The sequence below is a fragment of the Drosophila innubila genome, assembly GCF_004354385.1.
Source record: "Drosophila innubila isolate TH190305 chromosome 3R unlocalized genomic scaffold, UK_Dinn_1.0 2_E_3R, whole genome shotgun sequence".
NCBI classification, from domain to species: Eukaryota; Metazoa; Arthropoda; class Insecta; order Diptera; family Drosophilidae; genus Drosophila; species Drosophila innubila.
The window spans coordinates 7,735,435-7,757,425 of NW_022995380.1; the positions used below are offsets into that span (position 1 = coordinate 7,735,435).

The 21,991-nt window shown below is 33.9% G+C and overlaps 1 protein-coding gene and 1 long non-coding RNA gene across 4 annotated transcripts; both read left to right on the forward strand.

Annotated features, from left to right (window-relative positions):
- Positions 1-1,071: 1,071 nt before the first annotated feature.
- Positions 1,072-16,217, forward strand: LOC117790545. 3 transcript variants are annotated; one of them, XR_004617986.1, is made up of 3 exons: positions 1,072-1,134; positions 1,687-2,014; positions 16,149-16,217. It is a non-coding gene; the product is annotated as an uncharacterized LOC117790545 (long non-coding RNA). The 3 variants fall into 3 exon arrangements; XR_004617984.1 differs by having other exon boundaries at positions 1,085-1,196; positions 1,683-2,014; XR_004617985.1 differs by having other exon boundaries at positions 1,085-1,172.
- Positions 16,218-16,309: 92 nt separating this feature from the next.
- Positions 16,310-19,870, forward strand: LOC117790544 (Kv channel-interacting protein 1). The gene is made up of 5 exons (XM_034630021.1): positions 16,310-16,663; positions 17,864-17,933; positions 18,192-18,262; positions 18,334-18,528; positions 19,552-19,870. Exons 1-5 carry the CDS (start codon positions 16,508-16,510, stop codon positions 19,678-19,680), a joined length of 621 nt encoding a protein of 206 aa, XP_034485912.1. The 5' UTR covers positions 16,310-16,507; the 3' UTR covers positions 19,681-19,870.
- Positions 19,871-21,991: the final 2,121 nt, after the last annotated feature.

Genomic DNA, 21,991 nt, shown 5'->3' on the forward strand with positions numbered 1-21,991 from the left:
CAGAGGCGGTACCAGAAAACAGACCCGTGACGAGACGAGGTGAACCGAGATGAGCAAGAAACCAAGCCACATTGTTAACTGGTGCTGCCAGACTGTTTGACTCAAAGATGCATATGGCATTGTGGGTAGGGATCTGGAGGCGAGTAATGTCTGCACAGTGGATGCATCACGAAGGTTTTCCATTAACACATACAAAATAATAAAAATATAATATGTGAAAGCTACATTTGCCCAATAAAAGTGTTAGAATAACTTAATTCTTAATATTAACCCATTATGTCAAATGGGTTGACAAATGTTTGTAAAGATATTTGATTTTTTAAATAAATGTTATTCAGTTCTTTTATTTATAAATCAAATATAATTAATTTTTGGTAACTTTCAATTAAAAACAAACACGTGGGCTAGTTTTAAATAAATTTTATTATCTATACAATGTATCTTTTGCGATGTATCTTTATACAAGATTGAGTAGCTTTTAAAAAGCTTTAAAAATAATAATAATAATAGTTATGGTTATTAAGTGTTATTAGTGTCAGATCAACTATCGAGAAATCTTTATTGAAAACCCAGTCAATAAATTAGTCAAACAATGATTCCCAGGAGCACCATTGTAAGACCCACCGCACCAACACCTCTCACTAAACTCTCTCTTCCTCTCTCTCTCTCTCTGTTTTTCGCTCTGACAAGCTTCTGTCAGCCTTTCACACTCTCTTCGTCCTGTCGTGTACTCTCTCATGCGCTCGCTCTCGCCGCAAGATGCCCCCACCGTTAGCACTGCGGCGAAAGCATAATAATGTGAAGCTGTCGCCGCTATCGCCGCTGCCGTTTCAGCCTCTGTCGTAGTCTCAGCTGTCAGACGTCAGGCGTCAGGCGAAGCCAAAGCTGTGCTTAGTCAAATTTCTGTAACGGAACCTGGCCGTCATTGGCGTTGTCGTTGTTGTCGTTGCTTTGCCGAAACCGAGACTGAAACCGAGACTGAAAACGAAAACGAAGCAAAACGAAACGAAACAAACGACGCTGGCGTCGCTGTCTGCTAACAGTCGCGTTCGCCGCTGCTGCAAGGACTATGGCTGTAATCAGTTGTGTATAGGACACTCGCGTGTGCGCGTCGTTTGGCTCTTGGCTAACTGGGTAACGGAATTTGGGCTGCTTGGCGGCAATGCTGCGCGGTTTGTTCTTAACTTTTATTTATGGTATGCTGCTAATTTTACTGCCGTTGTTGTGTTTGTTGCTGCTACATGCGTCGTCATTTGTTGATTGTTGTTCTTGTTTTCGCACGACTTTCATTTGCAATTTTTATTTTTATTTATTTTATTTGATTTATAAAAGAGCGTTCAATTTTCACGTAGCAACGTAGACGGAAATTTTTCTTTCGCAGCTACAGCTGCTGGCGGTGCCACGGCCGCAGCTGCTAATGCTGCTGCTGCTCTGCTGGCGTCGCAGCTGCTGCTGCTGTCGACTGCGCTGCTGCTGTGTCCGAGATAAAGGATATGCCCGGATCTAAAAGATACAGTTTTTTTTTTGTACTTGTGCAGGCTGCTTGCTTGGCTTTTTGCTTTGTCGCTACGTTTGTGAGCGAATTTAGGAGACAACAACAACAACAACAACAACACAGCTACAGCTACAACAGCAACGAGCTAACGGAAAAATTACAATGTGTGTGCCGTGCGGGTTGAAAGTTAGGTGAAAGTGAGTGACAAGTTGGCAAAAACCGAAAATGTTACAGAAATGTGCGCAACGATTCAAATAAATTAATAAGCCAAAGTCATTACCAAATTAAAACTAGACACGCGAAAGGCAACATAATAAACACAGACAAAACAAAGGAAAAGGGAAAAGGATAAAAGGAAAGGAGCTCAAGTCAAGTACGTCAAGTGTGGCGAGTCAAGAGGTTTGACTTAGAAGCTAGGAGCGTTTGAGCTGCTGGCATGCTTTGGGCTTAACTAATCCATCGTCCCACTCCTCGTCCTCGTCCATATCCCCATCGTAGTCGCCATCAAAGGCACCGAAGGTAAATGTATGCATAGCAGAGGCAAAGCAAACAAACTAACCTATAAAGTAAACAATAGCGTAACAGTACAAATGCAAATTTATCACCTACACACATACATATAAGCAACAACTCATTTAAGCGACGCCAGGCGCCATAAAAAAAAACACACACACACACAAAAGCAACGAACGAAGAGGCAACCTGAGAAAATGAACAAGAACATACAAACTAAAACAAACTAAAGCAGAAAGCGAAACAGACTCAGAAACAGAAATAGAAACACAGTTAAACACAACAGAAAAGCAAAACTCACGCTTCTAAAACTAACTACACATTTGTATAAATTTGTAATCGCATGCGATTTGTTTAACTAGACGCCAATCTCTGACAAAAACACACACATACTCACACATGCATACGCACTTGCAGACGCACACATACACAGCACCTGCGGCTCACAGTAGGCTTTAAAAGTTAACCTACAAATGCTGACCATTAAAAGTATTGCCAAATAAATTTCTCAATATATATAATGTATGTATATCATTAACAAATCAATAATATTACTTACAAAATAAATAACATATAGTAATAAGTACGTTTTTTTCTAAATTGGGTACCATTTGTTTGAGTAGAGGATTTAAAAATAATAACAATCAGATACAAAATTTTGTAAAAACAATTAAATAGACTTTTAAAACGTAATATATATTCATAAAATTAATTTATCCATGTATCAAAATTATCGTTTATTTATTAATGTAATTCATGTATACAGTTTCGATTTCGTGCAACAACATCATTTAAATATTAATGGTAATTTACATTGATATGCTAATTCTGAAAATAGACTCTGAACTACTAATTAACATATATGAGATGTGGGCGACGATTCTGTCATTTATAATTAAAATACAAGTACTGTAATATGTTTTTGACAAGGAGATTTCAAGTGGGCGAGTTGACAGGACCCCCGACTCCCTTAATAACGTAAAAATAAATACGAAAGTATTAAATAAATCTTTCATAAACAACAATATCTTTTAATAGTAATACTATGCTTTAAGTAATGTTTTCTAACAACTATTTTACAAATATTTTACAATTCCTTTTCTAAAAACTAAAACTGTCATTGGATTCTCATCTTAACTATTCCTGAAATAACTTTTTAACCGTCTTTATCTGTTTTCTATACTACTAGTATCATCGAAATAAATGTAAACTATTTTATAAATCATTCCTAGGACATCTTAAAAATGCCTTTCATATTTTTATTTCATATTTCATTTTAAGAATATTTTATATTTATCTGGATCATTTTTCCACTCTTTGCTTTCTGACAATGGAGTTAAAAAAATGGTGCAGAATGTCAAGATTTTGTAAAATATGCAGACAGATTAAATCAAATAGCTGAAGTACAATTGTATCAACAGAACAAAACGTTGTTGCAACCAATCTGTGTGCCACGTGTCCCTGTGCACTCATTCAACGGTTTTTGAGGGTCCTTCAGGTGCTTTGCAATTTATTAAATAATGTGTGGGTAAAACGTTCATTGTCATGTATTTATATAATGCTTGACGTTATTTGCCTAGCTAAATTTTAAGTGTTGCCAACTAACAGCCACAAAAAGAATGCGAACTTGGCCTAGGATGCTGCACAAAGGATGCGGCGGCAACATGGAAAAAGCACTTGGCTCAAAACTAAGCGACAATTCTTGTTGTTGGACCGTTGTTGTTTTGTGTGACGTTTAAAAATAGCATCAAGGTGCGCTCTAGTTTCATTCACACACACACACCCGGTCACACGCACACGGACACACAGACACTCACACGCACACGGACACACATACATGCACATGCGCCTACGCCTACACAAAAGCGACGGCACTTGTGCATAGCGGGCGAACGCCCCCAACAAAAATACTAACAACGAAAAATAAACTTTAAATAGAATAAGTTAAAAATAAACTAAACTAAACTCGATTTAACGCATTTTGCAATTTAATCAAGGCTATAATCAAGTTATGCTCGTTCAATTTAATGCATGTCCTCGCCCTTTGCCCATTAGCTTATGTATAATAGTAATCATTTATAGTCTGATCAAATGTTTGTTACCTGAATATTCAACTTCACGGCAAATGGCAACTAGAAGGCGTGAATCGTTTCCACAAATATATTAATCACTTCAGGTGTTAAATATTTGACTATCAAAGTGCATAGTTAATTACATACTGAGGTACGAGTCAATGTACTTGGCCACAGCCCTCAACAGAACAATTGTGATAATCTGGCTGCTTTTGCTATCAATAGAAACAATAAAAAATTAAATAAAATTGGTAAATAATAAAAAACATGCACATATTGTAAATGCATAATTAATGCTTATTTAAGTTTATAAAGAAGCTTTTTAGTAACCTTGTAAGATTTGTTTCTTACCTTCTTTTATTTTTGTATCCTTGGAAAAATTAAAAAAGTCATTCCAAACTGAACCTAACAGAACTATTTGAGACTTTTGATAAAAAAGGTCATATTTAATGCTCCAAATAAATTTAGATTGTTCTCAAAAAATTTGAGTTTTTGAATAAAGTTTAATTAGTTTAAAAACTACTGAAAAAATTGAGTATAAAATGTAAAAATATGTTATCTATTAAATTGAACAAAGGTTCGATTCTTAACTTTGGGATCAGGAACCGAAATAAGGTCTTGCTCCTTGGCTCCAACCGAACCAAATAATGAAAATTATATGTATTATAAAGCAATTATACAATAAAATTAGAAATACTTCTAATGACATTCTACTGTTACAGTTTATTCGTTTAGAAACCTAATAAAATTAAATTGCATAATTAATAAGTGTATAATTATTTACTTGTGATGCTCAAAGTATCTTTTGGTAAATTTGCATTAATATACGACAGACGCTATAATTTCAACAACATAGTCGCATTATAAATGAGCCGAGAAAATGAAACAAAGAAGCCCATAAGATGCGAATATGAGACACAGATGTTTCTATAAAGCAACCACAATAACAAGAACACGAAGACTCATACGTAAAAATACATTTATTTATGTACTTTATATATTTTTATGTGGCGCTTCCGTTCGTTGTTTTTACGACCAGCTGATGAATGCAAAGTTGTGCAAAGTTTGTGCAATACGCATACGCCATGTGTTACGCTTCAAAATGAAAGAAAGTCAGAGCGAAAGGAGGCAATATGTAACTGTAGACCTTGATGCTCAGATTTGGTAGCATTTTCTAATTGCCACACATTATAGACGAGGCGTAGGCACTGGCCGAATTCGCCGCTAGAGGGAAACACATGCTGGAAACATGCAATTAACAAGAAGCCATCGAAAAAAGTTGAAAGCTAAGTAAAATGCTGTAAATGTGGCAACGCTGTGCAGCCCACAAACACACATACATAGTGAGACGAGTGGCACTTACAAGCATTAATTACTGTGCTGGAAATGGCCAAGTATAAGTAAGGGCAGACCAACAGTCGGCAGTCGAGAGGAAAAATATAGCATACTTTTGCGCACACTTTTTCTATGAGTTGTGCCTTGAATGTTTCCTTTTTTTATTACCATTGTTGTTGTCGCTGTCGTTGTTGTCCTTGCTTATTTTTTGAGCTGAAAAAGTTCTACACAATTCTTTATTGGTCTTGTCTTGACGTCGCTGTTATTGCTGTAGTTGCTCAAGAGCATAAAAATACATCAAGATTGCTGAAATACATATAATAAAAACAATAAAACATGTTGAGCATTAGTGTCAGTTAATATTGCAGTATATTGCTATATGTTTAGACCGACAGACGAAAATATTTATATGTATATATGTGCATTCAAATTTTAGAATCCTCAGAGCTATTTTCAGTTCAATAAGTTGGTTGATTTATTCGGTTTTTTCTTACCCCACACATGCTCGCAGTTTGGAGCCACTTAAATCTATATTCGTGCTACACTAGCTGAGGAATCGCATTCACATCAAGAGCAGCCACTTGAATCAATCCAAAGGCAAAGACTTGAATTGAGTGAAACGGCAATCAGTTTCATGATATGATCCAACAACAGCAACGACAACACACAACTGCAAACGTCAAGTCATTTTGAAAAGATGGAAGAGCTGGTCAAGTACGTGTGTGTGTATTTGTGTGTGTGTGTGTGTGTGTGTGAGTGAAACCGGAAACTTGTTACATGCAACTGTATCGCATTGAAGTGCCCTCCTCCACTTTTGGCACGCCCTACGATAACGAATCCAATCAAAAAAACTTGAAACACTCTTCTTGCAATTGTTTTCATTAATTTCACTAAAAATGCAATCAAAATATTAAAGCAAAACATTTCCAACAGTCAGTTTAGAATATGCAAAAAAAAAAAAACCAAAATAGAAGGAAATAGAAGCAAAACGTTGGAGCCAAAAAAGTTGGCGCTGCATTTCCGTTAGGAAAAGTTTTAGTAACTCCCACAATGAAAGTGACTCCCACAGTTATTTGGCACTGGCCAAGCGGCTAAAAACTGACTTCATTGTCGGCCAGCCAAACTAACAAACTGCCAAAATAGTTGTAGCACCCCCTACCGCTTAACTGAGGGGAGAGGGTAGGGGTGGTAAGTTTCATATACTATTGTACTCATACAACTGTGCGAAATGTTCAACAATAAAACGCCATTGAACGTCGTCCTGTTGGCGACGCACACATACACATACACACACACACACACATACCAATGACGCCCGCTAGTTTTTATGACCCCAGCACTTCCGGTTCGGCGATATGCGCCAAGTTTTAGACAATAATTTTCTTTATCGGCCAACAAAGCAAAAGGCGAAACGCAAATGCTTAGCAATTTCCATTGGACTTAACTCGGCAAAGGGAGAGACAAAGATATAGTCAAAGAAAAGAGAGAGAGGGAGACTATTTTGGGTGTACGCTACAGTCAGTCACCATAATTTTCGGTCTAGTTATAAATGTGCCACCACAAACCGTTGACTGGACAACAATAATTCTTCTTTGCTTAAATCACTCTAATTTATGAGCTGGCTTAATTTATTTCCGTCGCGTATAAAAACATCAGAAAAATGTTAGGCAAAAATAAAAATGTTGAAGCACAATTGATGAATAATTGCTAGTAAATCTGCAAACTAGTTTCCCAAATTTATTTCGGCTTTTTTTATGCTTAAACAAATGCCAACTGATGTGCTAATTATGTCAAGTCTTGTATATAAAGTTACGTACACTCCTATATATATTAAAACTAGTGTTATGCAACTACAAATTGATTTAGTTGGGGTTTGATTTTGTGGTAAATTTAATACAAATATCCAATGAAAGACACAAGTCAAGATTATAATTAAGTCAATATAACTGATATTAGTTATATTTAAAGAAAAATTTTTGTAAATTTGGTATAAGTGAAAATTTTATTTAATTTTAAACAAATTAATTTTAATTATTTGAGTTATATATTTTTCACTTAATTATTACAATAAATGCAAACATCTTTTGAAGCCCAAGGATTATATTTAAATATTTAATAGTTATACATATATACTTTCATAAGCCTAAAATTAAAACTTTCAACAACAAAGAAACGCTTTTATTTTCTTTAATTTTGAAGAAGTATAGGGCATAGTAGCACGATCTATGTGAAACATATTGATACGGCAAATAGATAAATAGTTAGAAAACACCTATATAATTAAAAGATTAAAGGATAAAGCAAACTAATTTTGTAATTTTCTTTTTGGTACAGGGTATAAAAATAATGCGGAGTTTTCTTTGATTGATTGATAGTCATTGTGAAATGGAGTGTTGTAGTCTTATAACTGGCAAGAGAAAGTACCCACGATATTATAAATTATAGTTTCTTGAAAATCTTCAAAAGTCACGTTGGTCTCAAACACTATAAAATCTAAAGATCTTGTTAAATTTGTTAATTTTTAATTTTACTTAAGGGTATTTCGTAGTCGAGCACTCTTAAAAATATAATTGACATTTCGAAGTAAGCACCTCTTGTATTATAAATAGTTCCAACTAGGTGAGGCACCAATTAACTAAGCCGAATTCCGTGTGCATGCCGGAAATAATTTGCTATTAGAGATGGTCACGTTCCAAGGATTCTCACTCATGAGAATCACGCACGAACTGTATGATATGAGCGAAAAAGACAGGAATAAAAAGTATTTAATAATATTATTATTATTTGAGTTTAAGTATGTTGAATATTTTCTATGTATAGGAATATAAGAATCCTATAAGAATACAATACTACTTATAATTGTAAATATACGTGTACGATCACGTGAATATAAACTCTATTTGTTATCCCTAATAATAGAACTGCATGTTGTTTGGTTTGTTGATTTAAGATTGAGATACGAATGGCATGAATTCCGTTGACTGTGGTTGTTAGTTGTCCAAATGGCTTTTGGGCACAATATTTAACTAAAAAATTATTGCAAATGGTGTCGCTCGCAACTAAAAGAGACTTGGAGGGAGACAAGGACAAGGACAACACATCCACTTCGTAGGATACGACAACAACAACAACAACAACAACAACAAATGTTCTGGTTGCTCTGGGGAGTAATTTGTTATTGTTTCTTGGCTTATCTTAAAGCTCCATTGGGGCAAAAGTGTTGTGTACTTGACAGCTGGAAAGTGTGCTCTTGAATTATCTTCTTGTTGTTGAGGTCGGTTTTCCCACTTCAACTTTCTCTCGTTATTTCTCTCCTTTTTTCATAAGCAAATAACTAATGAAATAGCAAACTAACAAAAAAAAAAGTCAACTCCAAGAAGTGCTATCAACACTTTTCGCCTGATTTCCCCAGCGGATATATTTAATGCTAAACTAAAAGCAATTTCCCAGCTGCATCACTGTCCTTTCTAGTTTTCGTTTTGTATAATTGAATATAAACTATTTAATTCAACAAAATGCTCACCTTTTCGACAGGCCAACTTATAATAACTAATGACATCCGTTATAAGTATTTACCCAAAGGCATGTCTAGGCCATCATCGTATCAGCTGGCTGCGGGCCAACTTCCTTCACAACTTTCTAGCCAATTCTTTTGGCACATCTACAAACTTTAATTATGCGTCATGCTGTCACATTGATATATCCTCACAAAGATAAACACTTAAATATGTATTCATATTTTTTAAACGTACAATTAAATTGAATTGTCCATTTAAAGCAGTCAATTTATTTGCATGGTAAAGCCCTGGAAACGCTTCAAAAGTCAACATGCATAAAAAAAGAATTAAATGTTGATATGCATGGAAAAAATCCTTTTATTCCCGGCGCAAATAAATAAATTGTGAAAGTGATTAATTTAGTTGCGTAAATGAAGAAAATATACGACATCATTTTATATTATTGTCATAAACATATAATTATAGCAATTAAACTACTTGGGTTATGTTCCCATACGCCTAAGGGATATTTATTTATTATTTAAATTATCTGTGTTGACTATTGGTGGAATTAACGGGCCTTCATTCAAAAATTATTTAAATTTTGAAAATTGTTGCATTTTTATTTAATTTTTCTGATTTTCCAAATTTCAAATTTAATCAGCAACATATATGCAACAAATTGAATCGTGCTCTTGGTTTGCTAATTTTGATTTCAATTACATTTGCTCAAATTTCTGAATAGCTCAATTAACCATAATAGATACGAGTTTATGCATCCAGGGCATGTCTGTTGTTGTCGACGAAGTATTAATCAATTAACGTTTATCTCTCTACTAATAATGCCAGTATGCCAATTGCAAGTACAAATTCCCTATAGGCACATGTCAACATAACTACATGACCGCAGGAGAACGCTCAACTTCGAGATGCTCTACAAACAGAAATTCATATCTAAAATATTTTGATGAAGCAACCTTAAAAGGAAAGACTGTTAGCCAACTTTAAAGGCTGTCAAATAAGAGTCAATCTCAGTTAATCTGCATTTAGAATTAGTACACAAACACCATATCAATCTAAAAATTCCCACGAAGAAGCTTTCATGCAAATTCCTTGAATTGCGATTGCAATTTCAATTTACTGAAAGTATTCTTTACATGTCGTCACGAAAGTCTGTGGTTCATTGTTTGGCAGTTTGTCATTGGAAAGAGTGCTTAGCTAGTTTTGGTTTTTGCGTTTAAGTATTTTCGCCAAAAACCAAATCAAGTGTAAGCCAATCTCTGAGAAAAGATTGAAAAGTGTTAGAATTCTTGTTGGCCCACTTTTGGTTGAAAGTCGTTTATCATTTGTCGAGCCGCGAGCTGAAAGTTGGCCAAGACCGCATGTGCAAGAAAAGAACTGTCTATAATTGGCGTTGATTTATTGCCTTATGTGGGTGCATTTTATAAGATTTCTTATCGACCTTGTGGGCGTTGTTTTTTTTTAGCTCTTGCCAAAAATTCAATTGTGTAATTGTAAGGCATGCAATATAAATAAGTACACATACATGCATAAGCAAGTGGTTGTATTTGTTTCCACAATTTAATAATACTTTCTACACAATTGCGGTTCACCTGCTGCGGTTGCGTGTTGTCGCTGTCAGTCGCCTTTTAGTTAGATATATGCTGGTTAGTCGGTTAGACGGTTAGACGGTTGGCTGGTTAGACGATTGCCATTCCACTCATTCCACTCACACTGCATGCCACTCCTCGACCAATGGTGTCCGTGAAAGTATCATGAGAGCAGCGTGAAATGACAAAGACTCTGTGACATTGCCAATGGCACAGTGGGTCACAAATTCCTAAGCTCGTATATACATTTAAATTTAAAAAATAAAATTAATTAATCAAACTACTGGCGAATGACTCTAAAAATTTCTAACAACTTATAAAGCAAATGTCGGCTCTCACACATAACTAAAATGTCATAAAATTTGATGAAAGTCACACTTATATTGAGTAAAATTAAATGTATATTTACAATTTATAATAAAAATCCCAAAAGGTTTGTAAACACAACATTGGTTGCTTTTATAAAGTACACAAATTCTTCTACATTATTTGTTTTTTTTTTGTCTTATCCTACAAGCTTGCTACAAGTATACAACTTTTAGGTCACTTCGCTAGTCACTTCTAAATTTTAAATGCATTTATTTACTGCATTAAAAAAATTCCAATGATTCAAATTGTTGTTGAAATTTAAATCAAATTTTAAAGTACATATGTCTGAAAACTGAAATCTCTGACATTTCAGCAATACAGATTTTTTGTTTGGTTGCGTTAAAAAAAAACTTTTAAGGACACCTGTAATATAATTTAACAATGTTAATTATGTAATTTTATTCTCTAGATTTCAAACAAATTGCATATTTGTGTGAAGTAAGGTCTTTTACGTTAAAATTTTGATTTATTTCAATAAGCTGCCTATTATCTTATTTCAAAAAGTGAAGAGACTTTCATCACTAGCACTTTCGTCACTAGTATCTTACTGTTAATACCTTCTCTCGCTAGAGAGACATGCATGCATTTCGTATATCAGTTGAATCCTTTTTAAGTGTTTAGAGCACAAAAATTAAGAGTGACTTTCTATCCCTAGCATACCTACACTTTCATCATAAACAGTCAGTTTTGGCCACCCAAAACAAGAGATCAAATCACTTTTAACTCAGCTGTTTTCAAATTCAAATAATTTGTTGTCCTTTACTGTTTGTTCATCTGTCCTTTTCTGCTTAATCATCATCTTCTTGCCTTCATTTCCATCATCAGCATTTCCAACAATATTCGTCTTGTGCTCGCTTGAACTATAATTCTTGAATATAAAGAACTTTTGTGCTAAATATCAATGCACTGTTTATAGTGTTTGCCAATTTACAAGCTCATTATCCTGTCCCCAAAACTACTTATAAATGGCAGCAGTAATCAGAAGTAATAACAACTAAATTAGGCTATGCATTGCTATGTTATAAGCCCAGCAATTTAGATACTTGCTTGAACCACTGTGTATATTAACCAGAGTGTGTGGGAATAGGTGGCCTAGAGAGGGGGCTTGGCCAGAGTTTTTGTTTAGGTTTTATTCGAGTAGCATTGCATGTCTGCATGCAAGGCAAACTGAGAAGCGGCAAGCCTTGTCCTTTGTGTTGTTGTTTCAGCTGCTGCTGCTGCTCATGTTGCTCCTGCTGCTCCTGCTCCTGCGCCTGTCATTGTCGTTGGCATTTTGAAGTTAAAGGCTTGACATGCACACCATTCCAGCAGAGATATAGCATTTTCTATTTCCATTTCCATTTCCATTTGTATTTCTATTTCCATATTTCCAGCTGTAGACCACATACAAACACAATTAGACAAATGAATAAACATAGCAAACTTGGCATTGCTGACGTCGCCGTTTGCCATTTGCATATACGAACATTTAGCCCGCCTTGGCTTTAAGTCACATTTCAAATGCATTTCATTGTATAAATATTGGCTTGGACTTCAGCTAATAAAGATTTGTGCGCATTAAAACGTTTAAGCTTTTGACCTGATTTAATATTTAATTAGCTGACTTGTGGCCTGGCATTGAATTTTAGCAGCTGGCTGGGCGTTCGTGTGCACATATCGTATACGTAATATTTGACAAACACGTTTCAGGCAGCCCCCATTTACCGCACAGTCGTCCTTTACAATTGCAACACCGACTGCATTTAAATATTAAGTGTGCGCTCGGCTTATGGCAATTCCCTTACTCTGCCATGACTTCCGCTCTTTAAGCGATATAAAAATGCTATAAAATGTGTTGCAAACGATTGCAGTTGCAGCTGCCTCAGATTTGAGCAAATTGAGTCATGCAATTAGTTGGCCGACCTCTCTCTCTCTCTTTCTCCCTTTCTCTCTGACTGCTGCTTATTATGGCCACAGCTAACGAAGACATTGTCGACCATTATGGCCTGCCTTTAATGGACTTGCCTTAACCACAAGCTGTTTATGCTAATAGCATAATATTATCCAAAGTTAAAATGCTGCTCATTGGGAAAACTTTTTAGTAAAGTAAAGAGTAAGACATATGTTTAATTTGAAACTCAATTTATTATTTATAAAGATATATTTTATTTACCAGCATTATTTTAAATTAAAACTGATAATAAACTGATGTTAAAAGTGAAAGTATATTTGTCTACGATCTACAAGTTTGACAACCAAATTTCAATTATTTTAAAATTATAAGTAAATAAGGTAGCAATGCTTAAGGGATTATATTTTTATTAAATTTATTTTGTTCTAATAGATAGATTGAGAAGTATTTGAAAAATTCTGTTATTTGTTATTTATTTTTTAAAATAATTAGTTAGTTCAATGGATCTAATATATTTTGTTATTTAAAGTGTTAAAAACAAATATAATGAATGAAAATAAATAATGAAAAAAAATAGCATTGCTATATTTTATATTTTCTCAAGGAATTACTCAAATAACTGTATGTGGACTCAATTTTTACTTTAATCAAAGAAAAGGATGAGATTTAACATATAGTGAACTCTCTTCTACTTAGACTTTGCTCATTATAAACTCAGACAGCTTAATAATAAATGCAATTAAAAGTACATAAAAAACTATGCACAAGTACTTATCGATTGAGTTGGATTTATACTCATAATATATCCACTTATTCTGATGAAATTGCCCTGTGGCTTCTTTGCGGATGCAGTTCTAAGCACGTCACGAGACTTGAGTCTAAGTACAATCTGAGACATTGGCATTGATGAATTATTTATTGGGCAGGCTGCAACTCATTTGAATTTCAGAAAAGCTCAAGTCAGGGTTAGCCAAAAATGGGAAAATATACGTAAATATTTATTTATGTGGGTAAACTGTATTTTCATGGTAAAAGGAAATTACCGTAGCAAATTGGAGAGCTGCGTAAAATATTTGCTTGGATTAAACTGTCAAAGCTATTTCCGAAGTGACTGTGACCTATTTTCTCCCTCTTTCCCCATTACCTTTTGCAACTACGAGTACCCAAACTGCTGGATTTACCAATTCCAACTGAAAAATAGCCCTGACTTCGGAAATGGAACGCGCTGTCTACCGTTTGATGGCATTTCTCTCACCCTCACTTACAGTTTCGAGCAAATACAACTGCAGGTTTGTATGTATATAATGGAAAATAGTGAACAACCTTTTTCCTCTCTTTTGACCACATTCGAGATTGAAGAGCCATTGCATTTTGTCGAGCCAAAGAGGTCAAGTTATGGACTCTAGTGGACGAGAAACTCGATCAAGTTGTTCCTTGTGAATGTGTTTGAATTTCTCCAATAACTAGTTACAGTTCATAAAGTTGCGCATTTTGACAACTTTCGATTTGCTTAGGGACTAAATTGCATTATTCTCAATTGAAAAGTAATATATCAAATCCACAATTTGCAACTAACTCGATTTGTCCTTCACATCAATGTATCAAATATCCCAGCTTCAATAAATCAATTTCAATATTTTGATATGAGACAAACTACTAGCTTATACCTCTTCTTAACTTGATACTGAGCCGTCGAGAATAAAGACTAAGAGACTTTAATTTGGCAGACTTTAGGATTTATTTTAATTGTAAATCATAGAAGTCTTACTTTTATAAATTTGTATTAAATTTTATTATAATAATTACATTTTTTATTAATTTCTTAAGTTTACATTCAAATTTAAAGTTCTTATGGAGAATTAAAAGTTTTCTCAGTGATGTTTATTTAAATATAAAGTTATTACTGTGAATTTAATGTTTTCCCAGTGATGTCATTCAAGTTTTAAGCTTTTTTTTAAATATTTATTTAATTTGTTTTTATTACTTTACATACTTTAGTCTACATTATTTAATTTTCTTTTAAAATGTAATTTAAAATAAATTTCTGATGTCATTTTTAATATTTAAAGTAAAATAAATAATTAAAAAAAAAAGTGTAGCATGTAGTTGCTCAAGCTCCTATCGCTATGATTTTTTGAGACATCATTTATTAATTAAAGTCAAATTAATTCTCAAGTTGAATGCCATTAAATGTCTTTAGCACTATTTACCCCATTAGGGGCTGTAATTAATCGGTATTTTAGTCGACGCATACTCAATTCATCTGCATGCAAAGTGCTCATTAATATCATCTGAGCTGGCAGACAGCTAGTGTTTGCCACAGCCTGCAAGTGCAGTAAAACCGCTCCATCTACAAAACCACTGCTTAAAAAGCATCCTCTTTCAATTCTCAAAACCCGTAGACTGGCAACGTGCGAAAATAGGTGCTGCATACACCAAGGCGCGCGCATAACTCGATTCGCTTTGATTTATAGCACGCAATAATAATCAGCATTTGCATGTTGACGGCAAGCAGCTCACACACACACACACACACACACACACACACACACACACACACACAAACGCTGAAAGCTGTAGTGAAGTTTTTGCATTTATGCAACAAACAAGCACTGCGTATACTTAATATAAGACACACATATGCATCAATATAGAACAAGATACTTAATATCCAAAATAAATTTATTCACTTTTAAAGAAAATCAATGAACTAAATCAATCTATATTTTGCTTTTTAATTTAATAATTTTCTTATTATAATGTCTCTATTAAAAATCTTGTATACTGCTTGTTCAAAATCCTGCTATGGTACTGAATATATAACAAATGTTCAACATTCTCATAATAATAAATAATGCAACAAAAAATAATATCTATAATAAATTTATTATCTAAAAAAAAGTTCTTTAACTTATATTTTAAAACTTATAACACGGTAACTGTAGTTCACAGATAAAAATAATTCACTTTAAGTACAAGTTAAGATGGTGTACTTATTATTTTGTCCATGAGTGTACATGCTGCGCGCGTTATAAGCTGTATATAAACTCTTGCACTGATAGCTAGCTGGTTAGCTGTAACAACAACAAGTTGCACTTCCGGCAGCTGCAAGTTGGCCTTAACAAACAGTCAAGAACCCCCACAATACACACACACACACACACACAGACACACACACACGCAGCAACACATAGAGAGAACAGCACGCTGACAGACCGCAAGCAGCGCCTGATGATGAGCAGCGTCCTTGTGCGGGCAGCGCTTTTCCTCTTTTCCTCTCGACGGGTTAGCTGAGTTCGCTCAGTGATTTATGTAACTTTTTATTCTGGCCCATTGCTCATGTTGCTTTCCTGTCTCTCTTTACAGCGATGCTTGCCTCATTAGCGACTTAGCGTTGCAAATGCATAGGTAAAGGAAGCCAAAAGCCAAAAAAAATATAAAGAAAGCTTAACCAAGGAAACCAGAATAACCGCTAAAAGAGTGGTACAAGGACTAGAAATAAAATATATATTCAAATATCTATATGACGAATGCTAACTGGAAATTAAGTTAATGAGTTGCTCTTGAAACGAGGCGCATGAAAATGGAAATTGATATTGTGCTGCAGCTATAAATAAACAAGGCATAAAGGAAAATTCAAGAAAGGAAATATTCAATTAAATTAAATTAAAATAAGCAACAAGAAATTTGAAACGCATTAAGATTCCCAAGGTAGATCAACAACCATGGCATCACCACCGGAAAGTCCCATCGAGGAGGTGGTCTATGAGTTGGAACACACACGCGTGCCTAAACCCATTCCGGTTGCTCTAGAGGATTTGTGCCGTCAAACCAAGTTCACCAAGCAGGAAATCCGCGTCATGTATAGAGGATTTAAGACGGTAAGTGGACACAGACACATATGTATTGCAATCCATATTTCCCATGCTAGCCACCAATCTATATAAATGTGAATATGTGAATATGAATATGAATATGAATAAGAGTTTTCTGAATAAGGCAGTGTTTACTCAAAATTTATGAGCTCAACTGCCGGGCAAAAGCGCAGTCCAAGTGCTTTTTGCTTAAGGAGACACGCACATAAAATGAGACAAAGACAGCTATAGTATGGCAGGAGAGAGATGGCGCAAATAATGCCAGACAATTTAATGCATACGCGTTTTGAATTCCATTGCACATTGGCTGTGTGTGTGTGTGTGTGTGGGTGTGTGCGTGTGGGTGTCACATGCATTTCATACGGAGTACACTCACAATTCTTGAGTTAAGATTCAAAATGTGGGTCAATAGCAGAGGCAAATCATTAAAACTCCATTGTATTTTAAGTGAGAGAACATATTCTTCAAGCCATTTCATTGAACTGATTTATTCCTAGCAATTTGCAGCTATGTATCACCAATATTTTATTTGGGTCCAACTCTGTATCAATTTAAGTGTTGTAAAAAATATGTAGCAAGCTAATTCTGTCTCATTTTACTCTCAAGGGGTACTTAAATGTTGTCTTAGGATATTTAAATACTTAATGTATGTAGATAGTAATTAATGACGACTTAATTTAAAAATATTCATCTTACAACCTCTATCTATAATAATATACTTTATCAGAAACATAAAAAATAGAAAAAGTTAAGGGATAAATAAAAAAAATTGATAGAAAGAAGATTAACAATAGGTCAAAACGTATGTATAATTTTTGTTAATTAGCATATAAATAAATTATATAGGTAAATAAATTAATCAGAAAACTAAATAGGTATAGGTATATGGTAACACAGATTATTAATTAAATTGGTTGATAAAGAGTAAGTTAGAAAGAAATGTAGTTAAATATAATTGCAAATATTGATATAGGTATATTGATAAGTAGAAAAACAAATAAATTTGAGTATATAGATAGATACTTGAATAACCACTCAACAATAATTTTAAAGCATACTTTGATAGGGATTCATGACGCGTAAGAACTCAGCTTTGTAAATTTCCCTTTCCATTCCCAATTTCATTCCCTTTCTGATTCTCTTTCTCTCACTCCCTTTCACATTTTGCGCTCATATTTTCATAGAGATTTCGTTTTGCTTTTACAGGAATGTCCTGAGGGTGTGGTGCACGAGGATTGTTTTAAGGATATTTACGCCAAATTCTTTCCACATGGCAGTAAGTATTTAAGTGTACATATATACAAGCATACACATATATTTATATATACTTGCATTTGTATGGGTTTGAGTAAATTCGATGTCCTTGCCGGCGTTATTTCGGTTCTTTCGTTTTTTTTTATAGCTGCGCGTCATAAAGCGCCACTTAAGCCAACATTTCATCTATGTGCGCCAGTTTTCGAAGCTTGCACTTGCCACCCCCTTCGACAGCCCCTCGTACACAGTTGACGTACTAAAACGTTTTCTATATTCACAGATTCCAGTTTATATGCTCATTATGTGTTCAAAGCCTTCGATGTTAATTGCAATGGCGCCATTAGTTTTCGGGTAATTATGGTTATTATTACTATTATATAGTTGACTCTCTCTTATTATATTGCTTTTATTAAATTCGTTAGGATTTACTGGTCACCTTATCGACTCTATTGCGTGGCTCGGTTTATGAACGTCTGCGCTGGACCTTCAAACTGTATGATCTCAATGGAGATGGTCGCATCAGTCGCGGTGAACTAAGTGAAATTGTTCTGGCCATACACGAGCTTATGGGAAGAAGGCCTCATCAACCGGAGGATGATCGCAAGGCGAGAGATCAGGTGAGGAAAATGATCTAAGAACTGATTTAAAGCGTGACCGATTTTTAAAAAAGACAAGCATTAAAAAAATCTCAAAAGTAGCAACAGTTTTCTTGGGATTTAAAAAATTGGATAATAAATCTACTACTATTCTCTGTAGGGCATGTATTAATCTTTATCAGATAGAAGACATATTGATACAAAATTTATTGCAAATACAATAAATATATTCATATATATTTATCTACAAACATTCTGTTTATCTGTTTGTACAATACTTCTGAATCTAATCTATTGAAATGGCGTAAATCCACTTCAGAAGATTATAAAATTTCTTACTGATTAAGAAAATGTTAATTTCAATCCATTTTAATATGTATATGCATATCCTCGATCATGTTAACCATGATTACAACCACTTAAAGTTTCAATAAAGTATTTCACTGTTTTTACTTCGACTAATAATGTAATGAGGTTTAAATCGCAGCTAATTAAATTTCCGCTGCACAAATAAAGCCTGCAATGCAGCTGATAAAAGTGAGTCGACTTCAATGTCGTTGAATATCGTCGAGCTGAGTCGATTTTTTTTTGCATAATGCTTCATTTTTTATGCAAGAGCTGCTCTCGACGTTCGACATAACGTAACGTGCAGCATCCGTTGACTATGTCGATGTCGTGGAAAACGCTGCGTATGAGTAATTATAATTGTGCAAACAGAGACGTGATACATATACATTTGAATACATGAGTGTGTGGTTAAGGCTCGAGGGAATCGGATTGGAAATGTTGAGCGGAAGCTTTGTGTGTGCCCAAGAGCGGAAACTGCATCGGAAATTTTATTTAATGACGCAGGCCTCATGCCACATTATTGATAAGTTAAGTTGTGTATGCGTACATGATTGCGTACATGTGTGTGTGTGTGTGTGTGTGTGTGAGAATTACAAAGATAATTGAGAAAAAAAAGCATTGAAATACGTATTGATTAATGCAATTAATACTTGGTCAAGTTTGCTACGAGATCTACATATTTCCATTCATTTGCAGGTCGATCGAGTGTTTCGCAAATTGGATTTAAATCAAGACGGCATCATAACGATAGAGGAGTTCCTCGAGGCGTGCCTCAAGGACGATTTGGTAACGCGCTCGCTGCAGATGTTCGATAATGACCTTTGATGACAAGCGGATGAGCCAGAGATACGCAATACAAGGACTATAATACCGCTTATAGATCTATGAATTGAATTAACATTAACAATCCAACAACAATTGTAATAAACACCAGTGACAAAAACAGCTGAAGCAAAGGCAGACGAAGAAACAACATATTAGTAATTAACATTAGTTTAGGCAGCTGCATAAATAATATTAAAAAAATAAAAAATTTATAATATTAATATCGATCAAAAATTTAAACATTTATGAGTGTATAATTAATTGTACGAATTAATGTGAAGATGAATTGAAAGTAAATTTATATAAAAAATAAAATATGTAATTTTTTAAGCATATTATGAATTTAATCCTGCCGTCAAAAGCGAATTGGTCTTATATATGTACTTAATATATATATATATATATATGTATGAATGTACAACAAGTACTTTATTTCATGGAATTAAATGAGCATAAACATAAACTAAAACGAAACCACCAAACCATATAAACAAATGAACAACAAAATAACTAAGAAACGGAATTGGTTAAAAGTTTAACAAATTGTGCAACACGATTTACTTTACTCGATGGAAAAAAAACAGCAATTTACTTATATTTATACAATATAATATATGTATGTATATTTAGCAGACATATGTAACAAAAAACTTTTTTGTGAATGTTTTTTATTACTTGCCTCAACTAATTGCATTTAATTTCTTAATTTAATTTTTCCAAATTTTGTAACTCGGCTAATATAAAATATTCTTAGTTTTCTTTTGCAAATCTTCAAATTAAAATAACATTGCTCGAACAGCTGTTATATCGCTGTTTAGTAGAATTGAATGTTAAGTTACAGTCAAGCATTCTGTTATTTTCTCTGTACGGAAGATAATTCGAAGTATTATATTGTCATTATCAACAGTCTTTTAGACACAACATAAAGTTAACAATCATGTCAAGTATCATTAATGTTAAGCAAAACTACATTTTATTTGAAATAAAACGTCTTTATTAATATTCTGCTAAAACTTCAACACGAAAGACATACAAAAATAAAAATTTATAATTGCTGTGTAAACATTGCGGTCAATTAAACAATAAATAAATTTCAGCACAAATTTAAAATGGAAATTAAGTTAAATTAGCTTATAATTTATGCATATGCTTCGGGTTATTTCATTAAAAAGCCAACACTTACATAATATCTTTGTCAAAAAAATATTTATTTACGATTTTAAATGCAAAACTACCACCGATAAAAAAGCACTTGCGCATGAATACCATATTTATTAATTATGGAGTGCGACGAAATGCTCGACATAAGTTTTCAATTAAATTGCAATTTTCATTGAGCTATAAAATATGCATGGAGAAATAAAGCATACAACCCGTTGTACAACAGAATGCAAATAAAACAAAACAAAATCACAACAAGCTTTCAACATGTGTATTGGGAATGGAACACATGTGGCATTTGCCTTTACTTGCATCTCTAATGCTCAACAAACACACACATAATTGTACTAATAATAGAATTATTTAATTTTTAGCATATCAACGGGCAGTTCTCAAAAAGAGGATACAAACAGAAGGATAATAAAAGTCGCCACAAAACAGTCCGAGCTGTTGATGTATTTAAAATTGCCTCAAGGTTTTACACAACAATGCACAACAGCAGCGAAAACAACAAACGATAACAATACAAATAATAAAAAACATTCTGTTTACATTGTACCTTTCAAACAATACAATTGTTAATTCAGCAAAAAGTTTTATACTTACTTTTAATACAATTACGCGTTGCGTTTATTGAATGCCACTGTGCATGGAGTCGAGACAATCAATGTGGTTTGAAATATTTCCCCTTAGTTAAACCCATGTTCTTCCATTGTTATTTATAACAACAAGCAGCTTAACAAATATTTATCAAACACCTTGGAAATTGTGTTTCAGGAGAGCTATTCGGTCCAACAATTGGCAATAGAAGTTGAGTCCCACTTTATACAAATTCAATTTGCATTTTCCTCAACAATTTTTCCTCTCATTTATCAAAAGCATTTCCAATTCCAATGAATCCAGAATTCAACAGTAATATCTCAAGCATACTTATTGGAGCAAATTTTGTTATTATTTCGCTGTTGCCAAAAAGTGCGCTTTCGATTTTTAGATGAAATTGATGAGAATGAGAAATTTAAAACAGCGTTTTATCATTCTTGAGCCATTTCCCAAACTAACATTATCAAGTTCTATCACGAGCTAGTCAAAACTTATTGGCAATACTAACAAATGCGCTTTAATGAGTATTTTGGTAATATCAATTGACTTG

Bases quoted from the DNA above. Each gene is read 5' to 3' on its own strand.
- LOC117790544 (XM_034630021.1), top strand. From the start codon at position 16,508: ATGGCATCACCACCGGAAAGTCCCATCGAGGAGGTGGTCTATGAGTTG. The intron at 16,664-17,863 runs GTAAGTGGACAC...TTGCTTTTACAG, and splicing joins TGTATAGAGGATTTAAGACG to GAATGTCCTGAGGGTGTGGT. The intron at 18,263-18,333 runs GTAATTATGGTT...TAAATTCGTTAG, and splicing joins ATGGCGCCATTAGTTTTCGG to GATTTACTGGTCACCTTATC.